This window comes from Pongo abelii, chromosome 3 (assembly GCF_028885655.2).
Source record: "Pongo abelii isolate AG06213 chromosome 3, NHGRI_mPonAbe1-v2.0_pri, whole genome shotgun sequence".
NCBI classification, from domain to species: Eukaryota; Metazoa; Chordata; class Mammalia; order Primates; family Hominidae; genus Pongo; species Pongo abelii.
In genome coordinates, this window is record NC_071988.2 from 172983603 (window position 1) to 173000492 (window position 16890).

Below are 16890 nucleotides of genomic sequence, written 5' to 3' on the forward strand. Positions count from 1 at the left end.
AATGTTATCACTTTGCCATAATAAATGGAAAAAGAACTGGATTGGAAATCCGCAAAGATAGGTTTTACTTTAGGCTCTGCAAGTAATTGTGACCTTAGGCAAATCATTTAATCTCTGCAAGTTGAACTCTGGTCTCCAGGGGCTCTCTACTGTGGTATAACAGGATGAGCTCGCAATTAAGAGAGCGGCCCCTAGATGGTAGTGTTGTTCTGAGTCAGGCTTTCTATTTTTTTTCCTTCCTTAATTACAGTGAAGTAAAAAGGCACAAGTTAGAAAATGACTTCACGTTAGTTCTGAAAAAAATTCAGTTGGCTGGACAAGATGGCTCACGCCTGCAAACCCAGCACTTTGAGAGGCCGAGGCGAGAAGACTGCTTGAGCTCAGGAGTTCAACACCAGCCTGGGTAACATGGTGAAACCCTGTCTTTACAAAAAAATTAAAAATTAGGCTGGATGCGGGGGCTCACGCCTGTAATCCCAGCACTTTCAGAGGGCGAGGCGGATGGATCACTTGAGGTCAGGAGTTCAAGACCAGTCCGGCCACTAAAAATGGCCATGATGAAACCCGGTCTCTACTAAAAATACAAAAAAATTAGCGTGGCACAGTGGTGCGTGCCGTAATCCCAGCTACTCAGGAGGCTGAGGCAGGAGAATCACTTGAACCTGAGAGGCAGAGGCTGCAGTGAGACCAGATTGTGCCACTGCACTCCAGCCTGGGCAACAGAGCAAGACTCCATCTCAAAAAATAAAATGAAAAAAATAAAAAATTAGCCAGATATGGTGGCACATGCCTGTAGTCCCAGTTACTAGGGAGGCTGAGGTGGGAGGAACACTTGAGGCCAGGAGTCTAAGGCTGCAGTGAGTCGACATGATGCGATTGCACTCCAACCTGGGCAACAAAGTGAGACCCTGTCTCTAAAAAAAAATAAAATAAAATAAAAATTCATTGTGAAGAATTCATTCAATGGCATTCAAAATGACATTGAATCATGAATCATATGGCTCATGTGCATTTGACATTAATTAAAAGAAATAAACCATTAATGATTGTATCAAAGTGAACATATCGCCTTATAATTAGTCCATATAGTCATCATTATTTTCTCTAGGTATATTTAGGTAAGCTTAAGAAACTGAGTAAAAACTAAGAAATAAATGTTAGGAGTATTGATCTACAATCTTATAGAAAAATGATTTTTTTTTCAAATGCCAGTTCTATAATAAATTCTGATAAATGCACTTTCTTTCATTTTGAATATTACAGAGTGAATTCAAGACCTGTGATTTCTATGAGCACAATGATAGATATATTCCATTACCCTTCCAGCCATGTAAACAAGGGCATCTTTTAAGGAAAAACGCTTTTAGTGTTCAAAGGATAAGAATAATATATTAAGTGGCTTCTCTAGGTTTTTTTTCACCTGAGTCGGCTTGCTAGGAAAGGCTTCTCTACGTTTTTTTGTTTTTTTTTTTTGTTTTTTTTTTTTGAGATGGAGTCTCGCTCTGTTGCTCAGGCTGGAGTGCAGTAGCGCGATCTCGGTTCACTGCAAGCTCCGCCTCCTGGGTTCATGCCATTCTCCTGCCTCAGCCTCCCGAGGAGCTGGGACTACAGGCACCCGCCACCACGCCTGGATAATTTTTTTGTATTTTTAGTAGAGACAGGGTTTCATGGTGTTAGCCAGGATGGTCTCATCTCTTGACCTCGTGATCCGCCTGCCTCGGCCTGCCAAAGTGCTGGGATTACAGTCGTGAGCCACCGCGCCTGGCCCTCTAGGTTTAACTTATCAAAGAAAAAGGATTAAGAGATTCTAGTTTGAGGAGGTTTAGATGAACAAGATCAGATTTTAACCTAAAATTCCTGAAAGGAAACAGAATGCATTCCTATTTCTCTCCCATAAAAGTCACTGAGTATAAAAATTGTTTCTCGTTAAACATGGTCAGTCTTGCCTTGAATTCAGTCAATATACAGAATAAGAAAGTACCTATGAGGCTGGGCTTGGTGGCTCACACCTGTAATCCCAGCACTTTGGGAGGCCGAGGCGGGCGGATCACGAGGTCAGGAGATCGAGACCATCCTGGCTAACACGGTGAAGCCCCCTCTCTACTAAAAATACAAAAAATTAGCCGGGCGTGGTGGCGGGTGCCTGTAGTCCCAGCTACTCTGGAGGCTGAGGCAGGAGAATGGCGTGAACCTGGGAGGCGGAGCTTGCAGTGAGCCGAGATCCTGCCACTGCACTCCAGCCTGGGCGATAGAGGGAGACTCCATCTCAAAAAAAAAAAGGAAGTATCTATGAGAGCCCATATGTTACCTTTTTGCTTCCTGTCAGTTGGGTAGGTAATAAGTGGCAAGCACAACACAGAACATGAGAGTGAAATGACGTAAAACTGTGAATTTTGTTTCAGTATAGATTTATGTCAAAAATTAAAGAGGAAAGATATTGAGTGAATCCAAGATGGTATTGCTTTATGTGAAAGTCATCCATCCATCCATCCATCCATTCCAACCAACCAACCCACCCAACCCACCAACCAACCTTTATTGAGCCTGAATGGTGCAAAGGACTAGAGATACAAAAATAAATAAGATACCACAGGCCAGGTGCACTAATACCAGAACTTTGGGAGGCTGAGGCAGGCAGACTGCTTGAGCCCAGGTGTTTGAAACCAGCCTGGGCAACATGGCGAAACCCTGCCTCTACAAAAAGAAAAAAAAAATACCAGAAATTAGCTGGGCATGGTGGTGTGTGCCTGTAGTCCCAGCTACTCAGGAGGCTGTGGCAGGAGAATCACTTGAGCCCAGGAGGCAGAGGCTGCAGTGAGCCAACAATGCATTGCACTCCAGCCTGGTCAAAGGGAATTAAACCCTGTCTCAAAAAAAAAAAAAAAAAAAAAAAAAGATACCACCTCCATTCTCAAAAAAGTCAGTCTAGTATGAGAAAGGGACTTTGAAAGTTCAGTTCAGTTTATTACAGTGTCAAGTAGATTTACAACTATTGCACTTATCATTCTGCTGACAGAAGGCCAAAACTTAAGATGGAGATTTTCCTCTAATAAGGATAGGTTTTAAGAATCTTCAATATAAGATGTTAAAATTATAAAGGCAAAGATAGATACCTCATGTTCCATTCCATATCCTTCCTGCTGTTGTACAGTTTGCTGCAAATGATAATTTAATTTGGATAATGCTTTAAATCATTGATTTCTCATGAAATTACTTTTGAGTGAAATTTGACAAGAATTTTCTTTATACTCTCTTCTTTACCAAAACATATTAGAAATCCCCATAGTCCAAAATAAAATGTAACCATAGAATGGGGAGATAACTTTAGTCAAAGACCAAGTAAATATTACCTTCTTTGCAGAACTCCAGGTTGTAGTCACGTAAAAGTGTGGCCACTTGTTGCCTAACTTTTTGGACAATGGGAAAAAAAACAACAAAAGCTAAAACGTGGTCCAGCATATGAAACTCTTCTCAAAAACAGAAGAAAGTCATGACCATTGTTGGGAAAGTGTTTTACATTTCCAATGAAATTCTATTCCATTGATCTGTTTCGAAGATTGTCTTCAACTTATTTGGCTCTAGTCCATAAATTGTAATTGATGCAGTCATGTAAAGAACCACTTTTATCTTAAGCTTAGAATTTATGACAATGGAAAGCAGGAAAGTGGTTTTTCATTCACTCTAATAATTGTGCAGGGATAAGCTAGGGAAAAAATACAACAAAAAAGTACCAGTCTTCTGTCCTCTTAAATTATTTTTCATTCTGATTATATTACAAAGAAATGAGCTGTGGAGGTTTGGCACTGTTTTCCATCTTAACAGTTGTTCTGTATTGTAAGATTTTATATGTGATTCATAATGTACTACTATAACAAGACACAGTTTTTATATATTACTGGAATAATGCAAAGAAAATGAATTTTCCTTTGGGTCCAGTAATTGTCAAAGGAATGATTGCAGATTCAGAAAATGTGCTTTGTAATAACCCTGTTAACATAAAGTATACACTGAGGAAAAAAATAAGTATGGCACATATATGGAAGGATTAGTTGTATTAGCAAGGCATTTCAGGGATGGTTTTGGTTCTTTAGACTAAGTAAGATACATCCAATTTAGACCCCCTTCAAATCCTTAGACAAATGGGAATCACTTGGTAACATAAAGATTATTTTGGTGGGCAGGGGCTGATTTCACCATGTGCTTACAAATGCTCCAACTAGTCGCTAAACTATCCCACCTGAAGGAAGGATTTGCTCTGGTAATAAGGCCGATATGCTCAAGCTGTAAGAATTAATTGGAATATCAAAAATGAAATTTAGATTGCTAACCATGTCCTGATAGTTACAGCATGTAGAATATTAAATGTCCTCTTTTTTAACTAAAGTAAAAAAATGAAGAAGCCTGGTTAATTCACTTGTGCTGATTAAAACAGATGTCCACGTGCAACTTCTGCGTGTGAGCCTCCCCATGCTGCCATGCCACCAGATGCTTTCCCTTCACCTTGCTAATCCCACTGGATGTTTTCCTCGGTAGAATCCTAGCTCATGGGTTTCCATGTGCATGTTTCTATTGTAATGAAAATTAACTACAAAATCTAAACGTTTTCTGCTTTCAGAAAATTCTAGTGTACCATGTACAGCTTAGATATTTCTTTTTCAGTTAAAAAAAATAGTGCAAAAACATATCTGATAGTCAAGGTGATAGTTCAAGTGAGTTCTTGTGCCAAGGAACAGAGTCAAGCTTCTTCTCTAGCTGATCTGTAGAAACTGTATGTAGTTTTTGGGAAATATTCCACATTTTCCCATTAGTTCTCCACTCATCCAGTCATCATCTACAGATTCCAGCTCTGTTATTATATCTCCAGCCTGTAAGACAAAAGGAGTTAGAATTACTGGTTTCTGTTGAGAATAAGCATGGTAAATAGTGGCCTACCTAGGGCAGCATGGATAATCTTCTCTGTATAACTCATTTATCTTGATTGCTGAGAGAATTAAATGACAACGATGAGCTATACCTAATGATGCCATTTGCTTGTAAGCCTCTATTCCTTAAATCTCATTCCTTTGCCACTGCCACCCTTGCTGCACTTTGATTTTCCCTCTTATACTTTGTGCCTCTCAAATTCACCTCTCCTAATCTAAAATCCCTCTTGAACAAATAATACTAGTTATCACACACACACACACACACACACACACACACACACACAGATTATTGAGTACCCACTATGTGTCAGACACTGTTCTGGGCACAATTCATATTCCCTCATTCTAGAACGGGAAGGCAAATAAACTGGCAGAAGAGGACAGAATGCGTGGGATTGCCAACTCATTAGGGCCATCAAGGGAGGGCCTCACTGAAGGTGTCATATAGGCAAAGACTTGGAGATGAGAAAGTGAGTCATGTGCTTCCTGTATGCCTTGTCTTATTCTGTGTACTTCATAGGAACTAACTTATGTAAACACCACCACAGTCCTAGAGATGAGTACTATGTTATCCTCATTTTAGAGATTTTTTTTTTTTTTGAGACGGAGTCTCACTCTGTTGCCCAGGCTGGAGTGCAATGGAGCGATCTCAGCTCACTGCAACCTCGGCCTCTCAGGTTCAAACAATTCTCCTGCCGTAGCCTCCCAAGTAGCTGGGGTTACAAGTGCCCACCACCACGTCCAGCTATTTTTTGTATTTTTAGTAGAGATGGGGTTTCACCTTGTTGGCCAGGCTGGTCTCAAACTCCTGACCTTGTGATCTGCCCACCTTGGCCTCGCAAAGTGTTGGGATTACAGGCATAAGCCACTGCCCCTGGCTGAGATATATTTTTAGATTTCCTTATTTTAGTGAAAAAGAAACCAAAACTCAGATTACACAACTTGCCAGTGTCACATGTCTAGCAGTGGTAGAACCAGGATTCAAATCTAGTGCAATTCCAGGACTTATATTCCTAACCACTAGACTATGTGGCCACCACATTTTACAATGGACCTTTTTACTTAGAAAGGCTTTTACTATAATTGCCTTTTATCAACACCCAGAGCATTTTGCACTCTACATTTATTCTTGCACATAATGGCATTTCTCCTCCACCATTTGGTTTATCACATTCCTCCTTATGGCCCCAGTATCTTTTTTTATTTTTTTTTTTTTGAGACAAAGTCTCGCTCTGTGGCCTAGGCTGGAGTGCAGTGGCACGATCTCGGCTCACGGCAACCTCCGCCTCCCGGGTTCAAGCGATTCTCCTGCCATGGCCTCAATATCAAATTTGCATTTTTTCCCATCTTAAAGAGCTTCACCTTGACTCAGGACACTGTTTTATCTTCATCAGGTTAGTCAAAGGGGCTGTGTGTCTTATTCATGTGCAAATTAGAATTCTTTCAGCAGATGAAGACATAACTATTTTGTTCTTTATGGTTTCTAAACATTTCTTAGAATCTGTGTTTAAGATGCTACAATGGTCCAAGATGACTCTGGCTACTGTTAAGAATACCTTTATCAGGCTAAATGAATTTATTTGTAGCCTTAGTACATTACCCTCTGGAAAAAAAATGGCTTGATTTAAGGCTTTTCTTTATGGAAAATGGAAAGGATACATGCTATCAGATGTTATTAATTTACTCTGCTCTGCTAAAATCTGTAAAAATTCTGGCAATTCAAAATTTTTGTTATAAATAAGTTCCTTCTAGTCCCTAAATTATAATTTAATAGTTAACTGAAGTTATTTTATTTAGGTCTGGTCCAAACCTACATACCTTGTCAGTTTCCTGAGGGCTAGGACTATTTTTTTTTTTTAGATGGAGTTTTGCTCTTGTTGCCCAGGCTGGAGTGCAATGGCACGATCTCGGCTCACTGCAACCTCCACCTCCCAAGTTCAAGAGATTCTCCTGCCTCAGCCTCCTGAGTAGCTAGGACTACAGGCATGCACCACCACACCTGGCTAATTTTGTATTTTTTAGTAGAGACGGGGTTTCTCCATGTTGGTCAGGCTGGTCTTGAACTCCTGACCTCAGGTGATCTGCTCGCCTTGGCCTCCCAAAGTGCTGGGATTACAGGCGTGAGCCATCGCGCCCAGCCAGGCTAGGACTATTTTCAAAAATTAGTTTTGGCCAGGTGCAGTGGCTCACGCCTGTAATCCTAGCACTTTGGGAGGCCAAGGCAGGTGGATTGCCTGAGCTCAGGACTTCAAGACCAGCCTGGCAACACAGTGAAACCCTGTCTCTACTAAAATACAAAAAATTAGCCGGGCGTGGTGGCATGCACGTGTAGTCCCAGCTACTTAGGAGGCTGAGGCAGGAGAATTGCTAGAATCCAGGAGGCAGAGGTTGCAGTGAGCCGAGATCACGCTGCTGACTGCACTCCAGCCTGGGCAGCAGAACAAGACTACTTCTCTAAAAATAAAAAAAAAATAAAAAAAATAAAAAATAAAAAAAATTAGTTTTATCTAATAACATTCTGTGGATATTTAATAAAACTGAAAGCAGTGCAGAATCCCTTAACAACAATTCTAACAATTCTAGAACTATCTTATGGACAACCATTTGTAAAATGAAATGAAGATAACCTGTTTTCTGGAGGATACTGTGCATTCTGTTATTTATACTGACATAGTTTAAATGAAGACCAAAATAACATCCAAGAAGTTAAAATTCATATTCTTCACTTGCAGTAAGTTTATGTAAAGATAAAAGGGATACATTTTGAGCCACTGACTCTCAAGGACTAAGGCAACAGTTTTCTTTCCTTCTTTCCTTCCTTCCTTCCTTCTCTCCCTCCCTCGTTCCTTCCTTTCTGTTTTAATTTTGTTTTAAAGACCAAGACGTTAAAGGAAAAAAAGGGAACTGATAGAAGGTTATGAATTTTTAATTTTGCATAGCTTACAGCAGAAGAAATACCTATCATTTATGGCTGGGTGCGGTGGCTTATGCCTGTAACCCAGCTCTTTGGGAGGTTGGGGCAGGTGGATCGCTTTGAGCTCAGGAGTTTGAGACCAGCCTGGGCAATACCCAGTCTCTACAAAGAATACCAAAAATTAGCCAGGCATTGGTGGCTCACACCTGTAGTCCCAGCTACTCAGGAAGCTGAGGCTGGAGAATCGCTTGAGCCCAGGAAGCCAAGGCTGCACAGTGAGCTGAGATGGTGTCACTGCACTTCAGCCTGGGCAACAGAGTGAGACCCTGTCTCAGAAACAAAACAAAACAAAACAAAACCAAACCAAAAAAAAAAAAGGAGAAAGAAAGAAAGAAAGGAAGGAAGGAAGAAAGGAAAGAAAGGAAAGAAGGGAAAGAAGGGAAAGAAGGGAAAGAAAGGAAAGAAAGAAAGAGAGAGAAGCCGGGCACGGTGGCTCACACCTGTAATCCCAGCACTTTCGGAGGCCGAGGCAGGCAGATCATGAGGTCAGGAGTTTGAGACCAGCCTGGCCAATATGGTGAAACCCCGTCTCTGCTAAAAATACAAAAATTAGTCAGGTGTGGTGGCGTGCGCCTGTAGTCCCAGCTACTTGGGAGGCTGAGGCAGAAGAATTGCTTGAACCTGGGAGGCAGACCGAGATCGTGCCACTGCAATCCAGCCTGGGTGACAGAGCAAGACTCCATCTAAAAAAAAAAAAAAAAAGAAAAGAAAGAAAGAAAGAAAAAGAAATATCTATTATTTGCTAACAATATATTATAACAGAAATGACGTTTAATACAAAAAGATGAAATAACATTTTATCCTTCAGAGTAAAGTAAAACACCATCACAAAATAGGAAGTTAGCAACTTTATGGTGACATATTTCAAGGCATGCCCCCTTATCCCGACAAAGGCTGCACATACCTGATTCAGGTATTGCCTTGTTTTCCTCTTTTTTTTTGTTGAGACAGGGTCTTGCTATGTTGACCAGGCTGGTCTTAAACTCCTGGCCTCAAGCAATCCTCCTGCCTTGACTTCCCAAAAGTGTTGGGATTCGAGGTGTGAGCCACTGTTGCTCGGCCTTTTTCTCATCTTGTTGTAGGCAAGTGAAAACCCTGTTTGGCTGTCCACTGTTTTAAACCACACCTTGTCCAATCATTCCTTGATATGTTAATTCTTTCTATAGTATCCTTTCCTCTGACTGAATATCTTCAATGATAGAGAATTTACCACTGCCTGACACAGGCTATTTTGACAGCAGTGACGACTAAAACCACCCTCCTTCTTCTAACACTGTTCCCAAAGTGCTTTCCTCTGACCATGGTCCAGTTGTGGATTAGGGAAATAGAATCATGAAAATATCTACTTTTGGCCGGGCGCGGTGGATCATGCCTGTAATCCCAGCACTTTCGGAGGCTGAGGTGGGCGGATCACCAGGTCAGGAGATCAACACCATCCTAACACGGTGAAACCTCGTCTCTACTAAAAAAAATACAAAAAAATTAGCTGGGCGTGGCGGCGGGCACCTGTAGTCCCAGCTACTCGGGAGGCTGAGGCAGGAGAATGGCGTGAACCCGGGAGGCGGAGCTTGCAGTGAGCTGAGATCGCCCCACTGCACTCCAGCCTGGGCGACAGAGCGAGACTCTGTCTCAAAACAGAAAAAAAAAAAAAAAAAGGAAAATACCTACTTTTACTTTAAGAAGAAATTAGGCATTTCTTCAGTGAAAAAAAAAAAAAACCTTTGCAAACTAGCCCAACCTTTTGGGACTATTTCCCCAAACCTCTGGTCATTGCCTTTGTGGACAAGAGTGCAGTGGCGCAATCTCGGCTCACTGCAAGCTCCGCCTCCCGGGTTCATGCCATTCTCCTGCCTCAACCTCCTCAGTAGCTGGGATTACAGGCGCCTGCCACCACGCCCGGCTAATTTTTTTGTATTTTTTAGTAGAGACGGGGTTTCACCGTGTTAGCCAGGATGGTCTCGATCTCCTGACCTCGTGACCCGCCCGCCTTGGCCTCCCAAAGGAATTTAGTGTCTTATAAGGCTACTATGCTACTTGTGCAAATTGTAGCAGGTGCTATCTGATTCTCCATCACTTTCAAAGACATATCAATGGTAGGCTTGCAGGGCCATGTAGACAGTCATCTGTTACCAGGGCTACTAATAAACACCCTAATATTACTGAGATCTGATCTGATGACATAAGACCAAGGAACAAGGGATTCCTTTGGGGATGTATGGGGGTGTAAAGCCAAGGTTTTCTCTAAGTACATTAATGCCTGGTTGATATTGTGAATTAACAGGCCTATTTGCACTGTTCACTTTCTCTAATGTCTTCCCCTAGAATTAGGGTCTGAGATCTCTTCATTCTTGAGTAATGACCAATATTCCACCCACATGTTCCATCCTTCAACGGAAAACATTTCAAAAATTATAGTGCTTAATGCAGTTATGAAGAGATACACATTCTGACCTTGAAGGAAAGTTCATCTTCATTCTCCCCTCGGAAATCATATAAGGCTTTGGCCTTCCTCCCCTTCGGTACTATGGCCAACATACTTTTTGCCTCAGCTGTGAAGACATAAAAAATTTCAATATATAGAAACACAGTGGGCTAAAACACAAATCTAACATTTTTTTTAAAAAATGCTTATCGCTCTAAAAACACCGTATCTTCTCTTCAGAGGTAGTGATATTAGGCAAAGAAAAACATTTTTAAAAACATGTTCAATTAATTTTGAACTTATTTAACTTTCAAAAAGATGAACAGTGTTCTCTTAGCAGGGAAAAATTACATAAACTATATTTATTAGATGGAATTAGCCATTATTTAGTGAAGACATTTTTATCTTTTTTTTCTATAACTCTAACAAAGCATATGAATGAAGTTTGCATAACTTCATATATCAACTCTTTCAAATATAGACAGACAAACTGAGCATGGCCAGAGGGGAAAGGAATGTATACAGTTTTGAAGGTTTCAGGCTCCCCGTGAGGAGTCACATTCATGTCTTGCGGTTGTCATACCTGGGCAGGGCCTCACAAACACTGCTGGGAAGATCCCTTCCCTGTCCTGCAGTCTGCCCCTGCACCAGTCAGAATCCAGACGTTCCAGAATCTGGATCCGGTCTCCCCTCTTGAACGATAAGTCATCACTGGTCTCTGCTGTAAAACTGTGAAGAGCTTCACACCATTCTGCCGAAAGACTGTTAACCTGTTATCAAATTAGAAGTGTGGCCAGAAATGTAAGATTTTATTTGAAATTGAGTTCTACAAAGCTTAAAAAGTAGTGGGGAAAAAAAAGGGAAGGGGTCTTAAGATTTCAAAGCCTGAAGGCTTCTTTAAATTATCTAATACTTTGTGTTGCTATCAAGTTTTAGAAATAAAAGTTTCCAATAATTTTTTCTTAAATTATAACTCTAAATGACAAGTGTGATAGAATTTGTGGCTTTTCTGCTTTTAAGGGATACACAAAGCTTAAGCAAACACTTTTTTCCTGTTTTTCTTTTCTGAGCCAAGTTCTTACTTAGTAACCCAGGATGGAGTACAGTGGCAGAATCATAGCTCACTGCAGCCTTGACTTCCTGGGCTCAGGCAATCCTCCCTCCTCAGCTTCCCGAGTAGCTGGGACTACAGGTGCAGCCACCACACTCGGCTATTTAATTTTATTTTATTTTTGCAGAGATGAGGTCTCACTATGTTGCCCAGGCTGGTCTTGAACTCTTGGCTCACGTGATCCTCCCACCCTCCCAAAGTTCTGGGATTACAGGCATGATCCACCTCACTCAGCCAAAAAACTTTTTTCTTAATATGACCTATTATATTGTTATATTAAAGAATTAGGTAAAAGCATAAAATATTTATGCATAGTATTTGACACTATGAAAAATTCTGATAAAGTAATTATCAGCAAAGCTCTTCTTTATTTAAATTAGGAAGAATCAGAATGGGTGGGTCTATTAATTCCCAGGTCTTTATTTGATTCAGAAACTATTAGAGTCCATAGCACAGAACTTCATCAATTCACACTTTTAATTTTATGAGTTGTAGTTAACTCTAAGATTGGCAGGATAACACCCAGATGTGGTGGGCTAGTGTAAGAACGCTTTTATCCCAGGCACATTAGAGAAACGTTTTGCTCTGTGAAGAGGCAGCTCTGCCAATTTGGGATGGGAACCCTATGTTCAAGAGGCTCAAGAAGGCAGTAGAGGATAATGAAAAGGCTTTTTTCTTTCGAGATGGAGTCTCGCTCTGTCACCCAGGCTGAAGGGCAATGACCCAATCTTGGCTCAATGCAACCTCCGCCTCCTGGGTTCAAGCAATTCTCCTGCCTCAGCCTCCCAATTAGCTAGGACTACAGGTGTGCACCACCATGCCCAGCTAATTTTTGTATTTTTAGTAGAGACGGGGTTTCACCATGTTGGCCAGGCTGGTCTCGAACTCCTGGCCTGAAGCGATCCACCTGCCTTGGCCTCCCAAGGTGCTGGCATTACAGGAGTGAGCCTCAGCGCCTGGCCGGGACAAAGGCTTTGGCGTTACACAGGCAAGGGTTCCAGACCCAGTTCTGCCACTTCTTAACTTTGTGACACTGGGCAAGACGCTTCTCTTCTCTGAGGCTCAGCTTCATCTTGGGGCTACTAAGAGGATTAAATAAGACAATGCATGTCTAACATTTAGCCCAGTGCTTGGCACATCTTAAGTGCTCAATAACTGATGGCCTATAAAACAAAAATAAAAAGCAAGCAAACAACACTAACCCCCTCTTGCTCCTGCACTTGAGTAACCAACCCTAAAGGATGGAACTTATCATTCTCCAAAAATGCAGGCAACAACCATGTGAACATTTCCTTTTGGAGAACTGTAGTCAGTTTCCTTCCTGTTTCACTTCATCAGTGGGTAGGGATAAATAATTAAGGGACACACAGGCCAATTACAAGTGACATTTTCACAAACACAATGATCCCATCAGGCTTAACTCTTCTAAATTTGTCACAAAAAACAATGGAAGGCTGGATGTGGTGGATCACCCCTGTAATCCTAGCACTTTGGGAGGCTGAGGCAGGTGGAGCGCTTGAGCCCAGGATTTTGAGACCAGCCTGGGCAACAAAATGAGACCCTGTCTACAAAAAATACAAAAATTAGCTGGGAGTGGTGGTGTGTGCCCATCATGCCAGCTACTTAGGAGGCTGAGGTGGATTGCTTGAGCCTGGGAAGCAGAGGTTGCAGTGAGCTGAGACCTTGACACTGCACTTAGCTTGGGCATCAGAGTGAGATCCTGTCTCAAAAAAAAAACCAAAAAAAAAAAAAAAACATAAAAAACAAAATAAAACCAAAAACAACAAAAAACTAAAAAACAACAGAAGGCACCACATTCCTAGTACCTTTAAGCATTTCTGGAGTCATGCTGAACAGTGTAAAAATTTTAGCCCACTATTTTTCTCTTTCTCATTATACAAATGAAACAAATGTTCCTAAATATTTGGAAAGCTGAGAAACGTATAAAGAAATGGAGAAGGCCGGGCACAGTGGCTCATGCCAGTAATCCCAGCACTTTGGGAGGCCGAGGTGGGTGGATCACGAGGTCAGGAGTTCAAGACCAGCCTGGCCAAGATGGTAAAACCCCGATTCTGCTAAAACTACAAAAATTAGCGAAGCACAGTGGCAGGCACCTGTAAACCCAGCTACTCGGGAGGTTGAGTCAGGAGAATCGCTTGAACCCGGCAGCAGATGTTGCAGTGAGCCAAGACTGCGCCACTGCACTCCAGCCTGGGCGACAGAGTAAGACTCCGTCTCAAAAAAAAAAAAAAAAAAAGAAGAAGAAGAAGAAGTAGGGGGAAAAAAAAACCTACCCATGTATATAATCTTACTATCTAGATGCAATTTAATACTAATAACTTGAATAATTTCCTTCCAGTCTTTTTATGCTATATATTCAATTTTATATCCCCTTTCCCTATGTTTCCTCTCATGACATTTAAAAAAATTATTTTATTTGATAAATCTAGTTTTTCATAGCTTTAGAACATTCTCCCAATAATGGTCATATTTAGGTTGTTTCCAATTTTTTCTTATTATATTAGCACTATGCTCATCTTTGTGACTAAAACCCTATCTCATTTTTTGTCCTTTTCTTAGGGTGATAAATAACAATGTGTACTTTCTCTTTTTTTTAACACTCATGTGCTTATAACTGCTTGTTTAGTGTTGAGCTGCACTGAATCTTTGTTAACTGAATAGGTTAAATGGTATTTTATTGCTGCTTTATTATATATTTTCTTGATTATTAGAAAGGTTAAATATTTTTTCAATATTAGACACTTATTGTATCTCTTTTATGAATTCTTTTTTTTTTTTTTTTTTTGAGGCAGAGTCTTGCTGTCTCCCAGGCTGGAGTGCAGTGGCGCAATCTTGGCTCACTGCAAGCTCTGCCCCCCGGGTTCACGCCATTCCCCTGCCTCAGCCTCCCGAGTAGCTGGGAATACGCACGCTGGCCACCACACCCGGCTGATTTTTTTTGTATTTTTAGTAGAGACGGGGTTTCACCGTGTTAGCCAGGGTGGTCTCAATCCCCTGACCTCATGATCCGCCCGCCTCAGCCTCCCAAAGTGCTGGGATTACAGGCATGAGCCACCGCGCCCAGCCTCTTTTATGAATTCTCTAATCATGTCTCTTTTATGATTTTCTTTCTTTCTTTCTTTTTTGAGATAGAGTCTCGCACTGTCACCGAGGCTGGAATGCAGTGGTGCTATCTGGGCTCACTGCAACCTCCACCGCCAGGTTCAAGCTATTTTCCTGCTTCAGCCTTCCAAGTAGCTGGGACTACAGGTGCACACCACCACACCTTGTTAATTTTTGTATTTTTAGTAGAGACAGGGTTTCACCATGTTGGCCAGGCTGGTCTCAAACTCCTAACCTCAGGTAATCCACCTGCCTTGGCTTCCCAAAGTGTTGGGATTACAGGCGTGAGCCACTGTGCCCAGCCTCTGTTTTCATTTTCTGTCAGGGTTTGCATGTCTTTGTATGAGCTCTCTAGATATATTAACCATCTAAGAATTTATTACAAACATTTGTTGTATGAATTGAAAAATTAATTCATACTATATTCTCTTGAAAATTATGATTTTAGTATTCCTCCCAGAGTTTGAACCTGGCTGTCACTATAGTCATCTGTTCAAGCAGCCTACCTGAGAGTTTGAGCCAGAATCTTCTTTTTTGGTTTTCAGTGGTACCTTTGTGCCTACATTAAAAAAACAAACACAAGAAGTCAGAACATTAAATGTGAAGGCCACATAGTATTAAAAATAAATGGTTGGGGTGGGAGGTGGGAGTGGAGAGTCTGGGATTCCACTCCAGTCTCTTCATGTATTGCCTATGTTGCGTTAACCTGTACTAACTTCACTGAGCTTGTTTAGTTAATTGTAAACACAATTATTTATAGTCTACATACATTAGTAACAGTCTATAGTTCATTTCTGTTTAAAAGTCTTTGCTATTTATTTATTAGATACAGAGTCTGGCTCTGTTGCCCAAGCTGGAGTGCAGTGGTACAATCATAGCTCACTGCAGACTTCAACTCCTGGTCTCAGGCAATCCGCCCACCGTGGCCTCTCAAAGTGTTGGAATTACAGGTCTGAGCCACCATACCCAGCCTCTTTGCCATTTCTTATATGAAGCTATTGCTAATTACCTAAAATACCAAAACCAGCTCTTTGAGAGATACCCACAAATAATGTCTATCCCATACAAATTCCCATTTTAAAATCAGTTTTCCTTCTACTGTAAAAATATGGCAATATGGATTAATATACAGCTTAAGTATAATGATATTATTTGGTTTATTTGAATTAGGACATAACATAATAAAAAAAATTCTCTATACTCACTTAAAACATTTGCACCAGAGGTGGGATAATCCTCAACAGGCTCCACAAAGTTCAGGGGGAAAATCCCAGTTCTGCCTCGAACTTCTCCTCTGGCCCATTCCTCATTCACGTACTCTTTAAGCATAATAATTTCTCCCTCTGAGAAACTCAACTCATCTTTCTGCTCTCCAATATATTCAAATCGAGCAACACATCTTGAGCCTCTGAATGAAGAACACATTTTGTGGATTAGACTAGAGATTGCTTTTAAAATGCTTAAAAACCTTCATTCAGTCTTTCAATAAATACTTATTCTGGGTTTACCATGGAATAAGGTATACTAGGCTAATTTGAAATTATTCCATGAAAAAGAGTAAGTTACACTTTTAAGTAACAGATATGAACCTATTCACTCAGAAAGGCTGAAGCTCAAGGTCGCAGAGTGCACGCAGCTGGGTGGTTCGTTTACCCTGCTGTGTCTTTTGATCATCTTACTCCCCAGTCTCCACATGTTTGTATCCTTGGGCCACAGCAATCCATGGTCCAGTCTGAACCCTTTCAATCATAAATGCACTGAGTTGAGGAGTGCTAACCCTGAGAATCTCACGACAATTCATCAAATTTCCTGACTACTAATCAGGGCAGAATGCAATGGGCATCAGTTGGGCAAAGTCGATGCTCAACAGATGCTCAATTAATCAGTGAGCTGGCCTTAAAAACTAGGAGAAGGTTTAAAGAAAACAGAAACTTGGCATATCATAACACACAGTCTTGGAACTAACTCTGTTGCCTTTAAAAATGATTTTTTTTATCTCCTTTAAAAGGGCTTCATTTCTGACATTTGGAACAATCCTTACATGATCTGCAATTTTGACTGAAAATAAGATAAAAGCAGAGATAAAATTGTGTCTCTAGAAGGTGTGCTTTAATACTAATCCCTAGATTTGAGGGTTTAGAAAGGAAGTTTCAATAGCAACAGGCTAAGGAGAAGCAATTGCCTAAAAAGAAAAGGTTGATTCTAGCTTTAACAGAATTCTGATTTAAGTCAGATCAATGGGTCAATGACTGTAAAAGCCCACTTCAAATTCAACCTGCTGAGACACAGTATATGCTGCTTAAAAATAGAGAAAAACTGAATCTGAAATAGAATT

At 40.9% G+C, this 16890-nt stretch overlaps 1 protein-coding gene across 25 annotated transcripts in view; it reads right to left on the reverse strand.

The window, feature by feature from the left end:
• Positions 1 to 2943: 2943 nt before the first annotated feature.
• Positions 2944 to 16890, reverse strand: part of SH3D19 (SH3 domain containing 19) — a 202644-nt gene continuing 188697 nt past the window's right edge. For all 25 annotated transcript variants that reach the window (XM_054553564.2, XM_054553573.2, XM_054553567.2 and 22 more), the window contains 5 exons: positions 15761 to 15963; positions 15062 to 15114; positions 10905 to 11091; positions 10351 to 10448; positions 2944 to 4865 (listed from right to left, as the gene is read on the reverse strand). In XM_054553564.2, coding sequence (XP_054409539.1) covers positions 4749 to 4865; positions 10351 to 10448; positions 10905 to 11091; positions 15062 to 15114; positions 15761 to 15963 — 658 coding nt within the window. In that variant the 3' untranslated portion in view covers positions 2944 to 4748. The remainder of the gene's footprint in view (positions 4866 to 10350; positions 10449 to 10904; positions 11092 to 15061; positions 15115 to 15760; positions 15964 to 16890) is intronic.